This window comes from Rhododendron vialii, chromosome 4a (assembly GCF_030253575.1).
Source record: "Rhododendron vialii isolate Sample 1 chromosome 4a, ASM3025357v1".
Lineage (NCBI taxonomy): Eukaryota > Viridiplantae > Streptophyta > Magnoliopsida > Ericales > Ericaceae > Rhododendron > Rhododendron vialii.
The window spans coordinates 18301483-18325359 of record NC_080560.1 but is presented as its reverse complement, the minus strand read 5'-3'; the positions used below and the strand labels follow the sequence as shown (position 1 = coordinate 18325359).

The 23877-nt window shown below is 38.6% G+C and overlaps 2 protein-coding genes across 2 annotated transcripts; one reads left to right on the top strand and one right to left on the bottom strand.

Annotated features, from left to right (window-relative positions):
• Positions 1–1387: 1387 nt before the first annotated feature.
• LOC131323761 (uncharacterized) lies at positions 1388–6112 on the bottom strand. The gene is made up of 8 exons (XM_058355606.1): positions 5818–6112; positions 5507–5736; positions 4684–5455; positions 4457–4591; positions 3719–4234; positions 3086–3251; positions 1699–1740; positions 1388–1427 (listed from the first exon to the last, which is right to left on the bottom strand). The coding sequence occupies exons 1-8, from the start codon at positions 6110–6112 to the stop codon at positions 1388–1390; spliced, it is 2196 nt and encodes a 731-aa protein (XP_058211589.1).
• A 15733-nt stretch (positions 6113–21845) lies between these two features.
• On the top strand, positions 21846–23383 carry LOC131322627 (protein LURP-one-related 5-like). The gene is made up of 2 exons (XM_058354022.1): positions 21846–22469; positions 22826–23383. The coding sequence occupies exons 1-2, from the start codon at positions 22164–22166 to the stop codon at positions 23261–23263; spliced, it is 744 nt and encodes a 247-aa protein (XP_058210005.1). The 5' UTR covers positions 21846–22163; the 3' UTR covers positions 23264–23383.
• The last annotated feature ends 494 nt before the right edge of the window (positions 23384–23877 follow it).

The window sequence follows — 23877 nt, the reverse complement described above, 5'->3', positions numbered from 1 at the left end:
GGAAAGTAATCGGATTTGCAGATGGCAGCGATGGCGGATAGCGGGATGTTTTCGCCTGGTTTCTAGAGAGAGAAGGAGTGAGTTTGAGTTTTGGGTAAAAAACCAAAAAGAGCCCTTTCAGGGGTTTAAGGGTAAGAGACGAAGACGAAACGTCTCCTCTCACGCCGTTGCAGGTTAAAGTAACGGAAAGCAGAAACCGTTCTAACGCCGTTACATAGAACGTCAGTTCGAAATTAATGCTAGGCATACGAAACGTGCCACGTGGAGTCATTCACCCCGAAATGGTATAATGACAGAGGTGCCAAAAGGCATCAATGAAATATTGAAAATATGACTGCACGGGATCAAAAGAGTCTGGTCTTAATAAAATTATGTTTCTAAGCATCATATATTGCTCCCGAACAATGATAAATAGATGAAGCTGGGGAGCAATTGTAGGGAGGTATTCCCGAACACATACATTTAGTTGCCGAGCACATGATAATCGAGAGCATGTAGTAAGTATGACAGGACTTACCGCCGGGCAATATAGTGAACAGCAATATGGACCAATGATATGAGAAGTCATTGATCCATGCTGTTTGTTCGGCAAACTAAGGGCCAAGTTACATGTGAAGTAGATGGTCCAAAACAGACTGTTCGGTTATAAACAGCCGAACAGATGAAGCAAAGAACCAAGCACGTGATACGAGGGATCACGGGTTAAAAAGCAATGCAAATGGTATGTGGGACCATAGTTTGAATATAGGGAGGACAGTCATCATGCTAAACAAATGTTCGGCAAGATGGACCAGTGACATGAGAAGTCAATGGTCCAAGCCGTCTGTTCGGCGACGAGATGGCCGAACAAAAGAAAGAACTTCAGTCAAGTATTAGAGCATAAGGAACATTCTGGAAGAGTCCATAAACAATAGTATTCCGTTAAGGAATAAGGTCCCGAGAATATAGGATCTGATAAAGATACCCAACGAGTATGGGATGTTCGGCTTGTTATGGAAAAGAGTCCTACAAGGATTAAGGTAATGAACTGATAAAGGAAACGAGAATCCTTGATATCCTGGGATTCCTATACGAGTTAGGAATCCTAGGGCAACACATATGCTTGGCCAGCAAGCATACGCAAATCTATAAATAAGAGGTAAACCAAGAGGTAAAAGGTACGCAATACTTTGCATTCTTGCTTTCCTACTGATAATTAGGGTTTGATTGCTAGTACGTGATACTAACAAAGGCATCGGAGGGCCTTTGCCACGAGAGGCAGAGGTGCGCTCACCTCCTGTCTATTTTGCAGATTAGGGTTCCGACGACGAATTAGGGTTCCGGTGAAGAGGCACGAGAAAGCCGTTGCAATCCAGTTGATCAGAAGGCATCGATTGTTTTCATCCCCCTACAGGGATGCCAAATCCAACGGCATCGGCTTACCGTGGCTGGCAAGACAAGAATATTGTCAATTCATTAACAGGTATAAGTCGTGCCTATCTAGATGGACGGTTCCATATGATCATTCATGGTGCCATTTAGAATACTCCAAACATAGTCTAGCCCATGAACACGTCACCTCTATGCCACGCCATGTCTATTCTGGTGCCCGTGCCTATGCTGCTTGGCTCACTTTACATCAATCGGTAAACATATGCACAACCTTCCCTGGCCTTCTTCTTCATACCACAAAAAATAGAGATAATTACACACTTCTACCTGAACCAATTGACACTTCTAAACATAGCCCCACAACCTTCCCTGATTCATCCCCAAAAATAGAAATGAAATCAGTAAAAACGTAAAAATAACTATTCATCATCCATTTCATCGTTTGGAGAAAGATAAATAAAGCATGCATGATCCACAATCCCATCATGAACTCGAAAGTGGGATGAGGATAAAATGTTAAAAAAAGAAATCTTATTTCTTCTTCTTGTTCATCTTCTTCAAAAACACACTATCTTGTCATTTTCACCTGGGCGCAGGATTGAGAGCAACGTTTTAGGTCAAGAAAACTTTTAGTGCACTAAACCAAATACTATGGAACATGAAACTCATCTTTCAACCCTTTAGTCTGAGTTAAATGTGGATCAGCAACCCAACTTCACACTGATTGGTCTTAAAGTAATACTATTATCCTTCCACTTCCCCTACTTTGATCAAGCACCCAACTTTACACTAATTTGTTTGCTTCAGCCTTCAGTTATATATATGAGGGGGAGGGAGGACAATGTGGCTTAGCTTATGTTCGGCAACTTTTTACGTATAATTTGTCGCTCCATTTGTTCCGATGAAAATAGGAACGTAGTTTTCGGATTCTAGCAACCGCGGAAAGTGAAAGTCATTGAAAATTTTTATTTTTGGTCACCAACTCACTGAGTTAGTTTTTGAAAATATTTTTCAAATCAACACTAGTGTCACATTTCCACCTGTGGCGGCCCAAGCCTCATATTTTAATTTAGTCCACGCATATGTAGATACGTATATTTATATATTTTATTATAAGAGCTTGGCTTTTTAAATTTCTTGAAAAGCTAAAAGGAGAGAGAGATCGAGTCAAGAGAACAACTGCATTTTAAATGTCAAATACATTAATTGCTCTTTTGATGCTATTTTAAATTGTTAGAACATTAATTAATTTATGCTTCGTTTTGTTCTAATTTTCATTCGAACAAAGTTTTCGGACTCTAGCGCGACAGAAAGTAAAAGTCAATATGAAAATTATTATTTTTGATCACTGGTAAACGAGTTGATTTTGTAAGAATATTTTCCAAATCAACAACTACTGTGGGGATACAATTGTAGTCAAGTGACCCCACTCACTTTGATTTTTCACTGGAACATTTGATAGTTCGTAACTAAATTTTGCTATTTTGACCCAATAAAAAATCTCTAAATTGTCCAAATTTGCTTCAAATGTACGGAAGTTCCAAGCGTTCTCTTCTTTTCGAGAGTTTTTTTTTTTTTGGTAAGTAATTTCATTTCACCAAAAAATACGGCAACTACAAAAACAATGGGGCATCCCCCTAAACAACATTACAATGAGCAACAAGACTATACAAGTCAGCCATTATTTATCCTAAAAACTCTAGAGCTAAGTAACCAATCATCACAAATTTGCCTATTAAGGCAAGAAAACTTTACAGAATTGAAAGAACAAAGCTTTGCTCTAATCGCATCAAGAATCGCTGCAGCTAGGTCATCTACATCCCTGCTCTTGTTCTGAAATATCCGCATTTTACGCTCCCCCCACAGGAAATAAGAAGTAGCTGCCAAAGATAACTTGTATACAGTACTACAAAAACTTTTACCTTTCCTTTGAGCGCTAGCCCAAATAAGCTCCTGATGCAAAGAAAGAGGCCCTCTGGAAATATTATTTTTACGCAAAACATGGCTCCAGATCATTGTAGAAAATTGGCATTCAAAAAAACAAATGGGCATGAGACTCTTCACAAGCTGTACACAACACACATACTGGATTAATGGATATCCCCCATTTAGCTATTCTATCCTTGGTGGAAAGACGCTCCAAAATTGCAAGCCAAAGAATAAAGCTCAATCGAGGCACATTCTGGCTAAACCATACTAATAAATACTAGTGTTTAAAAGAACACCTATGTCTGCAAGCCTCCTATGCTGTCTTGACAGAGTAACAGCCATCTGGAGAAAGAGTCCATACTACTCTATCCTTAGTCAATGGATGAGGAAGAAAATTTGCAGGAGTGTGACACATAACCTCCATCATAACTCGACTCCTCTGTCTTGGCCACCGCCAATTTTCCTGAACAATAATGGAGGACTTTAGCCCTCAAAGCCCTGCCCCTATTTATAACAATGGAATCCCCAAACTGCTTGTACAAAGCACCAAGGGGGTGCCAATTATCAGTCCATAGAAATGTGTCTTCTCCATCCCCAATGCAATACCTGATCCAACCTTGGCAAATATCCCTTAATTTAAGAAGCTTCCTTATTACCCATGATGCATCATTTGGTATAGGAATTTCCCAGAGACTATGCCCTTTCAGAATGTACATATGCACCCACTTTACCCATAGCGAAGCAGCTTTAAAACTCAAAGCCCAAAGGTGCCTAATATTGGAAGCCTGATTCCATTCTTTAAGGGACATAAACCCCAGCCCACCTTCATTCTTTGGAACACACAGATGCATCCAACTGACTTTAGCACCCGTATGCTTCATGTCAAGACCAGACCATAAGAAAGCCCCCAGCACTCCCTCAATCTCTGTAATAACTTTTTGAGGCAATATAAAGATAGAGCTCCAATAGGTATGAATACTACAAAGCACAGACTAGATCAATTGGGCCCTTCCTCCATAGGATAAAAATTTCTGAGACCAACTTTGAATCCGAGCCAAAATTCTTTCTTTAATGACAATACAATTAGTAGAGGTAAGCCTTGAGCTGATTAAAGGCACCCCTAACTACTTCACAGGGAGATGACCCTCCGAAATACCCATTAGATCGATAAGAGACAGCTTAAGAGCAGTAGGTACACCAGAAAAGTAACAAGCACTCTTCATCATATTGGGCTGTAAACCAGAATAGCTATGAAACTCTTTGAGGGTATTCATAATGATTCTCAGAGATTCTTCATGAGCACCACAAAAACAATTAGATCATCTGCAAACATGGCATGAGAGATCCCTAACTCTTGGCATCTCGGATGAAATCTAAAATTACCAGTCTCAATGTTAAACTGCAGCAGAGAGGAAAAAGCTTCCAAGACAATTAAGAAAAGGTAGGGGGAGATGGGATGCCCCTGCCTTAGGCCTCTAGCTCCTGGAAAGTACCCCACCAGCCCACCATTCATCATTATAGAAAACATGGGAGTAGTAACACAAGCCCTAATCCAACCAACAAAAATATGCGGAAAACCCATAGCGACCATGGTGTCTAACAAAAAATCCCAATCTACAGAATCAAAAGGTTTCATGATATCTATCTTTATGGCACATCTAGGGGGCCCTGCATCTCTGTGATAATTTCTTATCAATTCATGCATAAGAAGAACATTATCTACAATACTCCTGCCTTTAATGAAAGCAAATTGGGTTTGACTAATGACCAAGGGTAAAGTCTGCTGCATCCGGTTAGCAATGATCTTAGTTATGACTTTGTACACCACATTGCAACAAGCAATAGGTTTGTAATCTTTTGCCATAGAAGGGTTTGGAATCTTAGGCACCAAGGTCAAGGCTGTAGAGTTCCACTCCCGTAGAATATACTCTTTCTCAAAGAAGAGCATCACAGCTGCAACCAAATCCTGCCCTACTATATCCCAGTTCTGCTGGAAAAAACTTGAACAAAACCCATCCGGTCCTGGAGCCTTATCCCCTTTAATAGAATTTAGGGTAGCCCGAACCTCATCAATCAGAATTGGCTTCACTTGGTCCTCTTTCATATGGGTAGGAACTTTCCTTCTAATAATCTGCTGTAAAGAAGCTCTAGCATCCTGTCGTTGCATGAATTATGTACCCAGAAGACCTTTAAAGTATTGGATAACCTCGTGTTGAACGTCCGCAGGTTTATCCAACCAAATTCCATCAGCAATAATCAAGCTAAGATTCCTTACTCTATGAGAACTAACTTTATGATGGAAGAACTTTGTATTATTATCACCAAGCACCAACCAATTCACCCTCGACTTTTGCTTTTTAAAAGATTCCTCTGCAGCACTTAATTCCATGTATGTTCTGACAACATCTTTTTCCAAATCCCTAATGCTATCATCCCCTAGATTTAGTAAACACTAAGCTTGAAGTAATTCCATATTGGCTCGAGCCTCTATAACTCTTCCAGAAATATTCGAGAAACATTGGGAATTCAGATTCCTTAAAACAGGCTTCAATCTTTTGAGTTTAAGAGAGAAACTAAGCATTGCAGACCCAGACTGAGGTTGGACCCAAGAGTTTATAACCAAGGCCTTAAATTGATGATTCTTCATCCAGAAATTGTAAAATCTAAAAGGCTTTCTACATCGTGCTTTCTCAAAAATAGTAACCAAGAAGGAGCAGTGATCAGAAATACCTGGAACATGAGCTATTGCCTCTGATTCAGGGAACAAATCCAGCCAACAACCATTGACCACCACCCTATCTATTCTACTCATATTAGCACCACCACCACCTCTCTAATTAGACCATGTGAACCAGCATCCCTTAGTAACCAACTCCTCCATATTTGTATCAAAAAGGCATTGACAAAATTCAGAAGCAGCAGCACTATCAAACCCCCCTACTCTTTCAGAGCTTCTAAGAGCAACATTAAAGTTTCCCATCTGGATCCAAGGGGAATCACCAATAGCAGAATACAGAGATCTCATGGTAGACCATAGAATTCTCCTATCAGCTACAGAATTAGCTCCATAAACAACTGAAGCATAAAACATCTGCTGAGTACATAGACAAGTAACTTGTACACAGATCAATTGAGTAGAACTAAAAATCAAAGAGACATGCAAATGACTAGGGTCCCAACCAAGAATAATCCGAGCAACCTCTTAATTACTAGAGTTATCCAAAAAACACCAAGAGAAAGGAAAACTTCTGTTGCAAATGGTAGGAAGATTATCCTTCCTTGCCTTAGCTTCCAAAACACCACAGAGACTCAAACGCTGTGAATTAATAAGGGATCTAACCTCTTTTTGTTTTAAGGGGTTGTTAATACCCCTTATATTCCAACTAGCTATCCTGAATTTTAACGTTTGTTCTTCCTTCCCCCTTTCCCACCACCACCTTTGGCAGGAACATTACCACCTCCCTTGCCACCCCCCTTTTTTCCATCAGGAACTGGAAAGGGAGTGGACGGAGATTGAAGGACAACAGTGAAATCCATATCCAACATACCACACTCAACAGTTACCTCATCCGGTAATCCATCACCAGTTGCAACAGGTAGAGCAGTAGCCTCAGGAACTGAACCAACATCCATATTGAGCCCAATGGCATCCAAAACAGCAAATTTGCTAGGCACAAAGATTACATTATCCCCTGAGGACATAAAAATAGTTTGTTTGCCAATCTCAACACTAACCAACACACGAGCATTCTTAGTTGGAGAGATTGGAACAACTATACCACTTGCAAACCTAGTAGAAATAGAGGCAGACTTAACGGCACCAGTAACACTAGTAGAGGCAATGGCTGCCTGAAGAGAAACAGGAGACCGAAGTTCCACACCAGGTACAATATCTTGTTGCAAGGAACGAACCGCTTGCCATGTATTGGCATCCACCACGCCATTCTTACCATTAGTACTAGTAGCCTTTTTAGTTTCCTTTGCCATCTCCTTAACTTTCAAAGGACAGTGAGCATCCCCATGTCCAAATACCTGACATAAAGAACACACCTGAGGTTTCCAAGGGTATTGAATGCGAATCACCTCCACATCTCCATTAGCATACTTTAGATCAAAAGAATCTGGGAGAGGAGATGAGCAATCAACTTCCACGCAGATCTTAGCAAAACTCAGCCTTCGACTAGACTTAGTCAAATGATCAGCATACAAAGGACGTCCAACAGAACTAGCAATATGGCTAAGACCAGGCCCAGTCCACATTTCCAAAGGTACGTTAAAGAAATGAACCCAAAGAGGTATTTGCGAAAGTTGTTCCTTCTCTAGTTTAAGATGGGGGTGACAAAGCTTAAGGATAAAAAGTTTACCCCAAAAATGCCATGGCCCTGATTCCAGTAATTGTCTGAACTCTCCCCCTCAAACATGAAGAAGAAGAAGCCCTTATCATTTGAAAGTACCTCCCGAATACCAAACTTAGCCCAAATCTTCATGGCTATATGTTGAACTGTAGTAAAGGCCAACTTCTTATCCAAAAAGTGGTCCACAATACATCTTTGCCACTTAGGATGCCCTAATTCCTCAACTTCCACAGAGGGGGATACCACAATTCTATCATTAACAATTGAGGGAAGAATATATTCAGGTTTCATCCTATTAGGACTAGGAACAGATTTGGAACCAACACCACCATCAGACACAGTATTAGCCACCACAGAACTCCATGAGGTACCAGTTTTAGGGTGATTTTCTCCACAATACACCACCCCAACCTGGCTCACGGTGGGGGGGGGGGGATTGAAGCACAAGGGCTCAAAGAGTCAATAACAGGGACAGTAATCTGCTCCAAAAAAATCAAGTCGATTGCCATTAAGGATAGGGTTTGGAAGCGGGGAAACACTTGGATTGACAACCCTAGAATAGTTCCTTGAAGAAACCCCAACATTATCCATCAAACCACCAGGGGAATTTAGTAAATTCAGACCAAGCTCAGCAGATTGCAGATTAGAAGCAGGAATTAGATCAATCTTAACATCACCAACACACGTAGAGTTACACCCAATTGAGCCCGTACCCGCCATAGAATTCAGAAATCACAATGATCAAAAGCAAAGGAGGAAAAATCAAGAGCAATTACCGGAAAGAACAATATTCAGAGGAGAGATCAAGCAAGGAACGAAGAAATCAGTTGAAATGCCATGTCCTCTCTCACATTCTTTTCGAGAGTTGATAGCGCTACGAATGAGGTTATGCATTGTTTGACAAATATAATACACTAAGTCTTTGGGACAAACTTTGTCACGACCCTACCTCGTCCCTGTGGTATTAGTCATAACAAAGTGCCGGTAAAACCATCATCAAGCCCATTTCATAGATTAAGCATACATATAAGCCAATGACTAAAGGGACATAAGTAACAATTAGTGGATATTATTGATCCCATTAACCAAAATTCTTGGCTGCGCCCGTGTCAGCTACTAGCATCATTATTTTCAGGTATGCAACATGGCTATCAGTTTGAACTTGAAAGTTGAAACCCCACCTTCCCCAACCTTGAAATTTTAAAAAAAGAAAAATACAGAAGAGAAAAAAGGTAGTGGATAGACACATGAAATCACGGAGATGGAATATGTACATTGCCGGTGCTTTCGTAACACGCGTGTCATCATTCATGTCTTCGCTTTTGGAAGTACTTGTACATACTATACCATATCAAACCAAACCAAACCATATCAAATCTAACTGAGCATTGAGTTCCAATCAATACTTGTACGTACATACTATAGTGAAATTAAAACGAATACTTCCGATCTCCTCCTAGCGCAATTTTTTTTTTCTTTCCGGACGATAAGATTATATTCAGTATGTTAATAGTGTTAGTATAAACGACAGGCTATTGTCGATTTAAACCTAAGACCTCAAGCACAGGCACTCAATACCCGCTCACGATCGCTTGAGCTGTAACTTGAGCTACAGCTCGGGTCCTAATTAATAGTGAAGTTCAAATTTCTCCATTTTATTTATAAAATCTCTCCTCTCTTTTTTTCCTCCTCCTTATTACCCTTAATTTGTTTGTGTTAGGTTGCTAGGTGACAATGGAACTCCGTTTATCAACCCCATGTGCACTTATACGAGTGCAATTTTGTTCACCCTTCTTAGAAGAGGGTGAACGTTACCATCTTTTATATTGGTTGAAATGGTGTGAATCTCACCACAATGTGATGTTATGCTTACAATACATTTTTTGGTAAGTATAACATCACTTTATAGTGGGATCCACACAATTTCAACCAATAGGGAGGAGGGTAATGTTCACCCTCTTAAGTGGAGGGTGAACAAAACTCAACTCATCAACCATTATACGCAGGACGCATTCCTATCTTTTGATCTCTTATATTGAAAGAATGACGTAGTTTTTGTTCTCGTTTCTTTTTCTGTTTAGGCCATGTTTGATCCGCAGTTTAGAAGATTGATTGGATATTTTTATTTTTTAATAATTTTTTTTGTCACTCTATCGATAAATGTCTATCATACTCTTAAGGGGATGAGGAGGATTGATTGGATTAATAATCTCATACTATATGCCAAAAAAAAAAACGTGAGTTTTATAGTACAAGAGTTAGGATAACTAATCCAAAGTGGCTCAATCTTATTCTTGTTAACATGTCTCGCATCGTCATTTGAGTCACCTAGTTTTGTTAATTACTCCACCCATTCGATCAGTTTTAGGTTGGATGTCTTCAAGAAAGCTCATATAGTACGTATCACCGTTAGGTATTGCATGAACTTGGCTGCAATTGCACAAATTGTTAAACTTGTAGCACTCATTAAATATTCTGTGGTGGATTTTGGGTTCTGGCCTATCCAACAGTTTCTGTAGAAGGCGGTGGTGGTCGAGTTCTTGACAGTGGCGTAGTGACGGCGGCGGCACGGATGGCGACGACAAGTCACCGGTATTTCAGCTTGATGCAAATCTATCTATACAAAACTCAGTCACTCGATCGTTGGTTTTCACTATTGTTGCTGTTTTTTTAAGGCTTCTGTTTACTTTTTTGTTGTTTTCTTTTCTTTTGTTTCTTGAGTCTTAAGACGAATTGGACCGTTAGAGTTCTTTGCACTCACTATATGTTAAATTTTTTGCTATACCTTACTTCTCTTTTATTGGCTTAGAAAAGGAGTTGGAGATATTACAAAAGTTTACACCAAAAATAAATATTACAATGGACAAATTAACAGGCTGAGTCGCGAAAATCTCGCTTTCTTTAAGGAGATTCAAGCCCTCTACGGTAATAAACCGGTGCAGTAGAAAATCTCTGACTTCTCCCCTCCAGGATATAAATAGCCCGATAACTTATCGTATGGTTCGGACCTACTCTGCACAAGTAAGAGAACCCAAAGCTCCACAAAAGAACACCCTTACACTTTGTCCAAGACTCTCATGCTCATATTAAATTTACAGGCTATTTTTTAGAGAATAAAGATGGACAAAGCTGGAGGAAAATACTAAGTGTTTAGAAGAAGTTGGCTTATGGCTCTATGGCTGGGATTGCTTCTTGAATACAAAGCCACCCAAGCAAGCCTTACATAGGCAAGAAAGAATCCAAACTATATCTTTTCATTAATGACTAAATCTCATAGGATAGATATGAATCCAAACTATATATTTTCCATTAATGACTAAATCTACTTGGTTATGTATAGATTTGCTAGATATGGATAGATATGCTGTAGAGACCCGTATTTATTTTGTCAACGTTAATATTTTATAATGCATGATTAATGATAAAGAAATATGAGATAATGGTGTTTATGTGATTTGGGGCCAAGTGATGGAATTGAATGTGGAAGGGTGCAATGTGTAATTTATAGATATATGGGTATGTATAGGAGGGTGAGAGAGTATGGGATCATTTTCCTCCTCTCCTCCCCTCACGTCTCTCTCTCGTCTCTCTCCCTCTCTCTCCAAATTTCACTCAACCCACTCAAAACCCACTTCAATCTTTCATCCCTACGCGTATTGTGATCCGTATCTCACTGGTTTGAGCTCGGGGAAGTCGTATTCCGATCGGATCAAGGTTTTCGGAAAGCTATGGCTCGTAATTTCTTGGGTTCCGTGCTTCAACTTCGAGGTAGAGATTCTACCACTCAATATATGTAAAAGATGTGTTTTCTAACCTTGAAATCATGTCTGTTGTTGTTGTTGTTGTTGTTGTTGTTGTCATGGTCGAATCCTCGAAAATCTGCAAAAAATCTGCTCGAAACGTCACCGTATCGATACGGGCTTTTTGCCGTATCGATACCATAAGAAAACAGAAGTTTCAAAATTTCTGGTTTGATTGTTGTATCGATACGGCAAAAAAGAGCTTATGGACAGTTTTTGCTCCTTTGTTCCAAATTTCATCGTTTTGACCCCTGATCATTCCTAACTTGTTCTAAGCACTTCCAAATCACTCCGAAACATGATTAATCGTATTCGTCGAGTTCATGGATTATTTTTGTATCTTTTGTCCTTGTTCAGTGAAATTTGACGTCGAATATCATATGAACTAAGATTGGATTGGAACGACACACTGTGAGAGTATGAAACGCTTGAACACTTTCGAATACAACGAGAACATTCGGGGCCCATCGATGGGTGGGTGCCTGGCATGGGGTATCGGGATCCCTTAATTGGCCCGACAGGAGCAAATGCTCATACTGGTTACATTCAGGACTTACCGATGGGTATGGTGCCTGGCAGGGGGTATAGGGATCCCTTAACTGGCCCGACAAGAGCTTCGGCTCAAGACACATACGATGAGATGGTATTGGACACTTGAAAGATGGAAATGGTTCTAGTGTGAGTTAAACGGGGATCATTAAGTTGTTGCTTGAGGTTATAGAGTCAAGAGTGTTGATTACCATATAGTCCTTGTTTTTGTACTTATCCTGATGTCATCCTTGCATTTCTTTTGCATATAATGTTAGTGTAGAATTTTCTGCTGGGCTAGTGTAGCTCAAACCCTTCATCATTTTCAAGTACTAACTCAGGGCAGTAGCCAGCATGTATGAATGCTTGGATGTGGACACATTTTAAAAGCTAACAATTGGAAGTTACTTATCCATCTTTGTAAATCTCTTTTGGAAGATGTATTTGTAAACTCTATTTGTAAACCTTTTGACTTGAAATATTGTAAACTCTTAACTCTCTTTCGAATACTCTGTACTTATGTAAATTTGGGCCATTGGGCCGTTGATGTAATCATTTGGGAACTTTGGATATTGAAATGAAATTACAGAAATGGAAATATTGCATTATTTTGGGATGTTGTATGGATTATGGTGAGGTTTTGTTTATGGAAATCCTTTACTAGTTTGTTGAAAATCGAAGGTGTGACATATGCTCTAGATTTGCTAGATATGGATAGCTATGAAAGATATGCTCCCGATTCTTTCTACATTTTATTAGAGATTCTCCTTGATTCTTCTAGGTTTGCCTAGATATCCAAATAACCTTTAAGATAAGAGCCACTCACACAAATATACACGTGACTTGTAAAGTCTAGCACCAAAAAATGTACATAAATTTAATATTAAAATAATAAATTTTCAACATTCCCCCACCTATTTTAATATTAAATGAGACTTCTAGGCAAAGAGGGATATTATGCATCATGAAGGTGTGATCTGCATTGAACCTTCACTTAGTTAAAATAGTAATCTCTACTCTAGAGTTAATAGTGGTCTCCGACTTGAACTATGACTGCTTAGGAAAAATAAAAAATACTGCCCACACATAATAGTCTAGGTATTGACATGAGCTTTAATAGCCAGCACATTATGACCTTATGCTAATCTCAGTTTTCATGAGCGTCTTTGAGAACAAAGCCTAATTTTTATAGGAAGCGGCCCCACCTCCATGGTCACATAGGTGAAATCTGTCAAGGGTGCTCCTGTAATTCTAACACCCCACTCATAAGAGCTACAGAATTTCATTAAGAGTTTCTTAAAAAAAAACTCAACCTCCACAACATTACAGGATAAATGCACTCACACCATAGGGATGGACTTAATAAAAAATTTCAGTGCATTTTTGAACGACCACCATATGATTCATTCTTCCCATTGAACCCAGTTATAGGATCTCTGGTCCCTGGGTTGGGTATCCTCATACGTGGCTCATGAATTTAATGGCTTTAGCTCTATCCCCCTCGATGTATTCCAGACTCTTTCTCTTGCCAAGGCCTTGGTTAATGGATCTGCAAGATTATCACATGATCTCACATAGGTCACATTTATGATGCCATTATTCAAATAAGATCTCACAGTACTGTGTTTTCTTCTGATAGGTCTGGATTTACCCTTGTAATAACAGTTTTGTACTCTACTAATCGCAGCGGTGCTGTCACAATGATTAACACAAGAGGAATTGGTTTTTCCCAAAACGGGATTTCATTTAATAAATCTCTCAACCAATTAGCCTCCTCACTCTTTGATGCTAATGCTATTACCTCACCCTCCATAGTAGAATTAGCAATAATAGATTGCTAATTAAAAATATAGCACTGCCACCCAAATTAAAAGTATATCCTGTGGTAGAGAGTGAATCACCTGACAAAGTATTCCAATCAGCATCACTATAAGCTTCAAGTACTGCAGGATACTTGTTGTAAAACAAGCCATAATTTTTGGTACCAAATAAATATCTCATTATTCGATCAATGGCTAGCCAGTGTTCTCTACTCGGCTTGCTAGTAGACCTGCTCAGTACTCCTACTGCATAAGTAATGTTAGGTCTAGTATAGTTAGTAGCATAACGTAAACTCTCTATTATGCTAGCATATCTTTTTTGATCAACAATATCCATGTCATTTTTAACCGGAAATAAATGCACATGAGGATCAAAAGGAGTAAGAACATGCTTGCAGTTATCAAAATGGTACTTTTTTTAAAATTTTCTCAATATAATGCGACTGGTTGAGAAACATACCATCACATGTATTTGTAATTTTCATCCCCAAAATTACGTTAGCCTCACCAAGATCTTTCATATCAAAATGCCTACTAAGCATATTTTTAGTTTCATTAATAATATGCATATTAGAGCAAAAAATCAGTAAATCATCCACATATAGACTAACAATAACATGTGAATTTTTACAAGATTTATAATAGATGCACTTATCACACTCATTTATCTTATAACCATTTTCAATCATGTAGGAATCAATTTTCTCATGCCACTGTTTAGGCGCCTGCTTTAAGCCATATAGGGATTTAGTCAACTTACACACTTTGCTTTCTTGGCCGGGCTCCACAAAGCCCCCGGGTTGATCCATGTAAATTTCCTCATCTAGGTTCCCATTTAAAAAAGCTATTTTTACATCCATTTGATGAAATTTTTTAAATCATGAATTGCATCAACTGCAATTAACAGTCTAATGGATGCTACTCTAGTAACCAGAGAAAATGTATCAAAAAAATCAAGATCAGCTTGTTGCTGAAACCTTTTGCAGCAAGTCTTGCTTTATATTTATCAATAGAACCATTCGGTTTAAGCTTTTTACGTAAGACCCATTTACACCCAACAGTTTTACAACCCGGCGGTAAATCGACTAATTTTCAAGTTTTATTGGACATTAGTGATTCCATCTCATCATTAACAGGCTCTTTCCAAAAAACAGCATCAGGTGATGTCAAAACCTATTGTAAATTGAGTGGAGTATCCTCCACATTAAAAGCAAGATAGTCAAGGCCAAAATCTTTTTCAACTCTAGCTCTTTTACTCCTTCTAGGTTCAAATTCAAGATTCTCTTGATTTTGTAAATTAGGAGTTGAAGAACTAGGCTCAGGTAAAACCAATTCTCTAGATTCTTGACCCCCGCCATTTTTAAGTTTGAAAGGGTTTTTCTTCGTGAAAAATTGCATCACCTGATTCAAAGATAATTTTATTTTCCATATCAAAAAATTTATAGGCTGTACTATTTTTTGCATATCCAAGAAAAGCACAAGTGGTAACTCTAACACCCAGTTTGGGTCTTTTAGGATCTGAAAGCCTTACAAAGGCCAAACAACCCCAAACTCTCAAATATCCCAAATTTGGCTTATGACCTTTCCACAACTCAAAAGGCGTAATTTTAGTCTTTTTGTGTGGCACTCTATTTATCACATGATAAGCCGTTAAAACTGTTTTTCCCCAGAGATTTGAGGGAGCGCCTGCTTCAATAAGCATGGCATTGATCAAGTCAATTAATGTTCTATTTTTTCTTTCACATTTGGCTCAGGCAAATACTGTGGAGTAATTTCATGGATAATTCCCAAAGACTGAGCAAAAGAGTTAAATCCAAAGGATTCATACTCACGACCTCTATCACTTCTAATTCTTTTAATTTTTCTACCGTATTGATTTTCAATTTCTTGGAGGAATTCTTTAAATTTGTCAAATGCATCACTTTTATGTTTCACACAATATACATAAGTATATTTTGAATAGTCATCAATAAAAGTGATAAAATATCTATTTCCTCCACAAGTTAAAATTCCTTCAAACTCACATAAATCCGTATGGATTAGTTCTAACAATTCGGTATTTCTTTGAACACTTTTATGAGGCCTCCTTGTGATTTTTGCTTTACTGCATGTTTCACATTTGTCAAAATCTTTTTTCAGTCTGGGAATTAATCTCCTAAGCTATTCATGATTCCTACATATTTACTGTTTACATGACATAGTCTAGCATGTCAAAAATTTAAGGAAGGCAACATGTAAACAGAAACAGTAGCTGGTTTATTATTCTCAACATTTAGTTTGAACATTCCATCACATGCATATCCCTTACCCACAAACACTCCTTTTTTAGTAATTACAAACTGATCAGATTTCATAGTCTGCTTAAAGTCAGATTTGTTGAGTAGATAACTGGACATCAAATTCTTCCTCATGGACGGTGTGTAAAGCACATCTTTCAAAGTCAGCACACTTCCAGAGGTAAACTTCAAATCAACCTCACCACTCCTAAGCACCTTGGTAGTACTAGAATCACCAGGCATCACAATTTTTTCTTCTGCAAAGAGAGTATAAGTTTTGAACCAATTTTTATCATAGCAGACATGCCTGTTGGCACCAGAGTCTGCCCACCACCCTTCCACACATTGAACCATATATATGTCTGTAATCATAGCCACAAAAGGCTCCTCGGCAACATTAGCCTGTGGAGCATTCTGCATTTTTCGAAACTTGCAAAATCGAGCAATATGCCCACTCTTGCCACAAACAAAGCACCCTCCAGTTTGATGTGCTTATGAAGGGGGTCCTTGGTTCCAATTATTTTTTCTCATTTGCATTTCACTGTGAGATTTACCCTTATTTTTTAAAATTTTCTTATTTGGCTTTAAATAAGCATTCTTTGGAAACTGACCTCTGGGTAAGTAATTTTTTGCGAAAACTAAATTTACCTTAGTGGTGGAATGTCCGTTACCCTTGTGAGTCATAAGTGCATCTTGGCCTCTAGCCTCCTCCTCCACTCGGATGCAGGTAATCAAAGCCTCCAGGGACATCTCCTTTTGCTTGTGGCGCATTGATTTCTGGAACTCCCTCCACAAAGTGGTAATTTGTCAATAATGCCTGCCATGACAAGATTGTCCCCAATTTTGATGCCTTCAGACCGTACCTCCGCCCCAATCATTTGGAAATCTTGCACTTGCTCCACAACAGATTTACGATCTATCATTTGATAGCGGAAAAAACGGCTAGCTGCATATTTCTTTGCACTTGGTTCTCAGTATCATATTTGCTTTGCAAGGCTTTCCAAATTTTCTTTGCAGTGGAGTAAGTAGTATCATAATAATCATAAAATTGATCTGCAAGGCAATGTAGAAGATAATACTGACAATTATACTCATCTGCATTATACTGCTCAACTTGTTCAAGATGAGCATATTTTTTGTCATCGGTCATCCCATCGGTGGAGATTTTGTTGGGATCCTTCTCAGGTAGGATGTAGGCCACCTTGAGGAGATTGAGATAGCAGATCACCTTGCCTTTCCATCGCTTGAAGTGAGCTCCCCTGAACTTGAAGGGCTTGTTGAGATCTCCGATATTTTTATTGGGTTTCTCAGCTAGTTGGTCCATTTTTGAATCTCCTTAAAATTGTTGGAGATATTACAAAAGTTTACACCAAAAATAAATATTATAATGGACAAAGTAACAGGCTGAGTCGCGGAAATCTTGCTTTCTTTAAGGAGATTCAAGCCCTCTACGGTAACAAACCAGTGCAGTAGAAAATCTTTGACTTGTCCCCTCCAGGATATAAATTGTATGGTTCGGATCTACTCTGCACAAGTAGGAGAATCCAAAACTCCATAAAAGAACACCCTTACGCTTTGTCCAAGAAAGGCTATTTTTTAGAGAATAAAGATGGACCAAGCAGGAGGAAAATACTAAGTGCTTAGGAGAAGTTGGCTTATGGCTCTATGGTTGGGATTGCTTCTTGAATACAAAGCCACCCAAGCAAGCCTTATATAGGCAAGAAAGAATCCAAACTATATCTTTTCATTAATGACTAAATCTCATAGGATAGATATGAATCCAAAATATATATTTTCCATTAATGACTAAATCTACTTAGATATGGATAGATTTGCTAGATATGGATAGATATGAAAGATATGCCCCCCATTCTTTCTAGATTTATTAGAGATTCTCCTTGATTCTTCTAGATTTGCCCAGATATCCAAATAACCGCTAAGATAAGAGCTACTCACACAGATATGCACGTGACTTGTAAAGTCTAGCACCAAAAAATGTACAGAAATTTAATATTAAAATAATAAATTTCCAACAAGAGTTTTTTACCCAAAGACAAAAACGCACTCGTTGGACGGGATAACTTATCCCAGCTAATCCTATTCGCCTTTATATTTTGACATAATTATAAGGGGAAGTGATAAGAAAGGTGGAGGATGAACCAGAACTAAACTAAACTGAAAATGGATGTTGACATTTAAATGCTAATTATCCAATCCGATTATACCAAAGCCCACAAGTTGGATCCGGATCCTTTGTGAGAATTTTCCTATAAGAATCGTGCTAGGCTTTTCATGTGGAAGTGCCACCTCATTTGGATCCGGATCCCCACAAGTTAATTGGTTTTATCACTTCATTGTTGACACCACCACACATCTTCACAATATACTCATTCAATTGGCAAGAACTTTAGTACCAATAAAAAAAGGTAAAAAAAAATAAAAAGAATAAAAAAAGGCTTAAGATAATTGAACATGGTTTATAAACCCTACAAAGGACCTAATCCCTTTTCTTAGCAGGAAGTACGGATCAACTTATGCCAGGTGCCCTTTGGTTTGAGAGGGTTTAAGTGCACCCCTTAAAATTGCGTTTTTCAATTTTCTCTTAAGATTGATTGCACTAATTTACTCATAAGAGAAATTTGCTTAGATTTGTAAGTAAGTAGATAATATAACCTCGGCCCAATAAATTTTCAAAAAATAAATGTGTTCATATTATATAGAGCTTTGAATACTATTAAATTTCTTTATGTTTTTGTCACTACTAAACGAAAATTTTGGAGCCGCCTTTGACTTGTGCGCACTTCGACTAATCCCTGACTTGTGACCCCCAAATTTTTTATGTTTGGTCTTTGTGAGATTTTGGAAGCTCTTACTCATTTGATTGGTGTCTCAAGCAAAACGGTCGCGTAGCATTATTGTTTTGCTTTATACCAATTTTTTGGAAGTTAAAAGAAATGATTTCATGGGGACGTGTGTTTCACTTTCACAATTCACGGGATATGTTTATTATTTGGACATGTTATCCGGATTATCAAAATGGGCCAATGACGCCCAAAGTGGTGCTGATTTGTGGACATGCGATCCCCACCCCACCCCACTGTTCCGATTCATGATCATCTAGTTATGCGCTAGTGGTTTAGTGACTCGAAACTGTGGCCATGACTAACTAATCCGATCGAGGTTCTTAATTTTTTGATATATTTAATCTTATTGCTGTCGGTTGACATTTATATTGAAAATGAACGGATTAATAGTCGATGAAACTAGGGGTGAGATTTTTCGACCCAACACGGCAACACATTAAAATGAATCCAATTCGACATGAAGATAGCGGGGGGCCAGAGATTAACTATTTTTCCAAGATGAACTTCTATGTGGTAGTAGACAGCCTAACACCATGAATATCAAACTACCAATTCGACATGAAGATAGCGGCGGCCGAAGATGAACTATTTTTCCAAAATGAACTTCTATGTAGTAGTACGGCCTAACAACACGAATATCAAACTACCATTTGGGATCAAATTCTTGAATTCCGAAATAGGCATGTCTACGTCATTTAATACGCTTGACTACAAAAAAAGAAAAAGAAAAAGAAAAAAATTATGATCGACCCAAAAAATTATTTACGAGCTTGAAGTGATTTGTGACCCAATTCACTTAACTACAACTCTTAATTTTATTTATGAGCTTCAAATGATATGTGACCCTTTTAGTTGAGTAAAGATTAATGTAAATAAGAATTTGGTGTGACTATTTTCTTATTTGCTTGATATTGGGGTCAACTTATTAATTAACTGGACAAGAACTTGCGAAGTAGGTAGCTAGGATTTGGTATTTAAAATTTTGGAAATTAAATTAGGATTGGAATTGGAATTAGTTTGACAAAATTGAACTTCTAAAGGGGAAGAAAAACTAACGTTTTCACGTATTTGATGTGTTTTTATCATGGGAAAAGATTTTGTCCTGCCACCCTAACACTGCACAAACCGAACGCAAATGCAAAACGACACGACCAAAATAAAGGGGCCAAATTAAGATAATAAAAAAAGGTGCCAAATAGGAACCGAAATGTTTGAGACACGTATGTATGAATACAGATCCTTAACACAAAAGTGTTCACGATCGGTTGATGCGTGTGGATTCCGCATATATCGTGCGGCCACTGTGCCGGGCCGATGTGCATCAAATGTCTCCAAACACATCTACATCATTTTGAATATGTGTGTTTGTAGCATTACTTTACTAGGGTTTAGAGAATGTTGACACAATGCGATATCAACATCTAACAAACAAAGCGAGGGAAAGACTACAATACACACCTCTTATTTGGGTGTGTATCATATGCACTCCCCAAAATGTTATGAATTATAGAGAAAATATAACGAATCGTATTGCTAAAAAGTTACGAATCGTATAAAGGTTACGAGATACACCAAAATGTTATGAATCATAATGAAAATGTTACGAATCGTACTGCTGAAAGGTTATGACTTCTTGAACAAAAGTTACGAAACACACTAAAATGTTATGAATAAACTATAAAATAGGTGCATATAGTATATCTTTAATTTTAAGGGGTGTGTATTGCTACTGATTTTCATACGAAATAAATAGTGATGAATGAATTTGGTATATATATCAGGTCAGAAGAATAAAACATGAAAACATTCTTTGGTTTCGACTAAATTCCAAGTCTGATCTCATGCTCGATCGCGTGCCTTGGAATCCTGCTAGGTCTGTCTCTCAATTAATTGGATCTTACTAGACTACTTTTTCATAGTGCAAGGGGAAAAAGTACTTAGAACTGCATGTTATTATTCATACGCCACATGCATACACACAATATATATACAGTCCGTCTCCCGTAAGAACCACCTCATTTTAATAAAATGCGGACCTCCCTTTCCCGATTGAATTTCGATGATCCGAGCCGCTCAATGTGTTCAGAACGTGATTTTAAGGGTACCCGCGAGAAATCAGCAAAAAAAATGATCGGGAAGGGCTTCATCCGAGCAGTTTTTGTTTGTTTTTTATCGAACGGTTCAAACAAAAACTACTCGGATGAAGCCCTTCCTGATCATTTTTTTTGCCGATTTCAGGCGAGTTCCCTTAAAATCACGTTCTGAACACATTGAGCGGCTCGGATCATCAAAATTCGATCGGAAAATGGGAGAAATGAGCAGATCCGCATTTTAACTAACATAAGGACTCCCTCATTTGAGACTGACTGTATGTATATATATATATATATATATATATATATATATATGTGTGTGTGTGTGTGTGTGTGTGTGTGTGTGTGTATGTAAGTCTCGCCTTCATATATATCAATGTGTGTCGAAAATAAGAAAAAGCATTTAGTACTGCTTGGGTGTTCTTTGTGAGATCGCATGTTTGAATTTTACGAAAGTCAAACATTCTAAATTTTGGGGCCGCTGGAGAGCTAGCCCGATCATTAACATCATTAGGTAACAGGATATCATACCTGCAGTTTCATTTCTTTTTTTACATTTCAAAAAAGGATCTATATAATTGTGAAGCGATCAAGTGGTGATTTTAAATTGTCTAATTTTTTTTTTTTGACGCTTAAGAGTGTTCGGGCAAGCTTATGCGCACCTCAACTACTCTCCTCTATGGTCCAATCAAAGGTCATCTACGCCGAGATTAGGAATTCACAAGAAATAACAAAACTAACCCTTGGGGCCAAACTCATGATCACATGTGTAGGGAGCAAACTCGTTCACCAACCAACCAAACTAACCCTTGGACAGATGTAAAGGTCAATGATATAAGGCTGACAGGGCAACTGGGGTCCTATTCGAGAAAACAAGTGAACTTGTCTTCCACTAATAACTAACACAACAAAACACCTTCACCTTAACAAGGGTCTACCCCTTCTTTTGCCGGCCGATTTTAAAAAAAAAAAAAAGAAGAAGAAAAAAAAAACAATAACAAAGGTATCTCTCTCTTTCCACGTAAGCCTTCATTCTGCTGGTAAAACAGATTGAATTCGGACCATATATAAATATAAGGCCACAAATGCCATCATCTTACTGATTCCTTAGCTTCAAACTTCGAACCATGTATAGGATTCATCCGGACAGTGATCATCAGAATCGGTGCGTAGGCTTTTCTAAAGGATTTGAGAATGTGGTACTAAATAGTAGTACTAGTAGTAGTGGTAGTAGTAGTCCGTCTGTGCTGCTGACCGTGTGGAAGAGGTCGAGCATGACTTTCCAAGGGACTGATGGATTCACGGTTATCGACAGCTCCGGGCGGTTGGCTTTCCGGGTAGACAACTACACAAGGAAGGAATGTCGGGGTGGTGGAGGAGGGGTTGTGCTTATGGATGGACATGGGAAGCCATTGCTTACATTGAAACCTCAGGTATGCACGTAAACCTCATGCAGTGGCAGTGGCAGATCTAGAAATTTATTACAATTTTAAAATATTAAGACTATTTAGAGGCACTAAAGTAATTCCTTGAGGAGGTTACTAAGAGATTCTAGTACGGCATTAGGTACGGCTGCAGTTATGAAATATCGTCCTTTGTTGCATAATACCCATAGATAGTGTACGTTGAGATCCCCTATAATACACGCAAGATGATGCGTCGCCCCAACCTGCATTGTAATCGACCCCTCGACCGCATTATTAGTATAATGCACGTACCAGATTTGTATAGATAACCATACGTTCCATCTTAGTAACATCTAACAGTATCCTTAACTATGAACTTGCAGATGTTGAGTATGCAATATCAGTGGAATGCGTATAGAGGAGATCAAGGATACAGAAAAAGCCCAAAGTTCAGAGAGTTCACAATGAGAAGGTCCCGATCGATGATCCATAGCAACCGAAGGGAATATGAAGCAGAAGTTTTCATGGGATCGTCATCAGGAGGAGGAGCCAACAAGTATAAATACCCAACACCAGATTTCAAGGTAGAGGGATCATTTAGCCGGAGAAATTGCAAGATCACAAGCGGCAGTGGCACGTTGGTGGCCAAAATAACTAGGAAGAGGGTGAACAACACAACAATGTTGTTGAACGACGATGTGTTTTGTCTTGTGGTTCAACCGGGATTCGACCCTGACCTCATTATGGCCTTTGTAATTGTCCTGGATCGGATCTCTCCTAAGCCTTTTGCTCCAATTTTGTGTTTTAAATCAAATACCTAGCTACATGTGAAAACATTCGGTAGATCCAGATTCATCTTTTAATTTGAAGTTACTTTTGGGGACAATCTGCATATTCCATCTGTTCTTTTCTCTTTACAAGAAATTCAGATCCCTGTCTCACCCCTCGTGTCTAAATAATTCAATTCATGCTTTATGTTGGGTTCATAAAATAGTTTTGTTCATGGTGATGGTGGCGGTTGAGTTGAATCAACTGAAATATCCTCTTGGCATTTGTTAGCTTGGTGGTCAGTGGGTCACTCCCCAAGGTTTGGGCGCCCTGGAGTAGTTCCGCGCTGTGTTTACGATGCCCCTTCACCCTGCCTCTAATCTCCCTCAGTGGGTAAGGTGGTAGTAGTTGTTGTGACTCTTTGGTCTCTTTAGAAATCCATTGCGGGTTTTGAGTCCCTATGTCATGCCCATATTGTCATGCCTAGTTGCCCCCTCCTCCACCCTATTTGATTAGCAAAAAAGTTGAAAATTTCTACCCTTTGTATAGATGCAAAGGCAGTGATCATTCCATGCGACTTTCATTACCCAATCAATACAAATTTTGACAAGTAACACCAACTCAACGGTTTGAAAAAATGAGCAGTTCGGATAGAACTTGTAGGCCC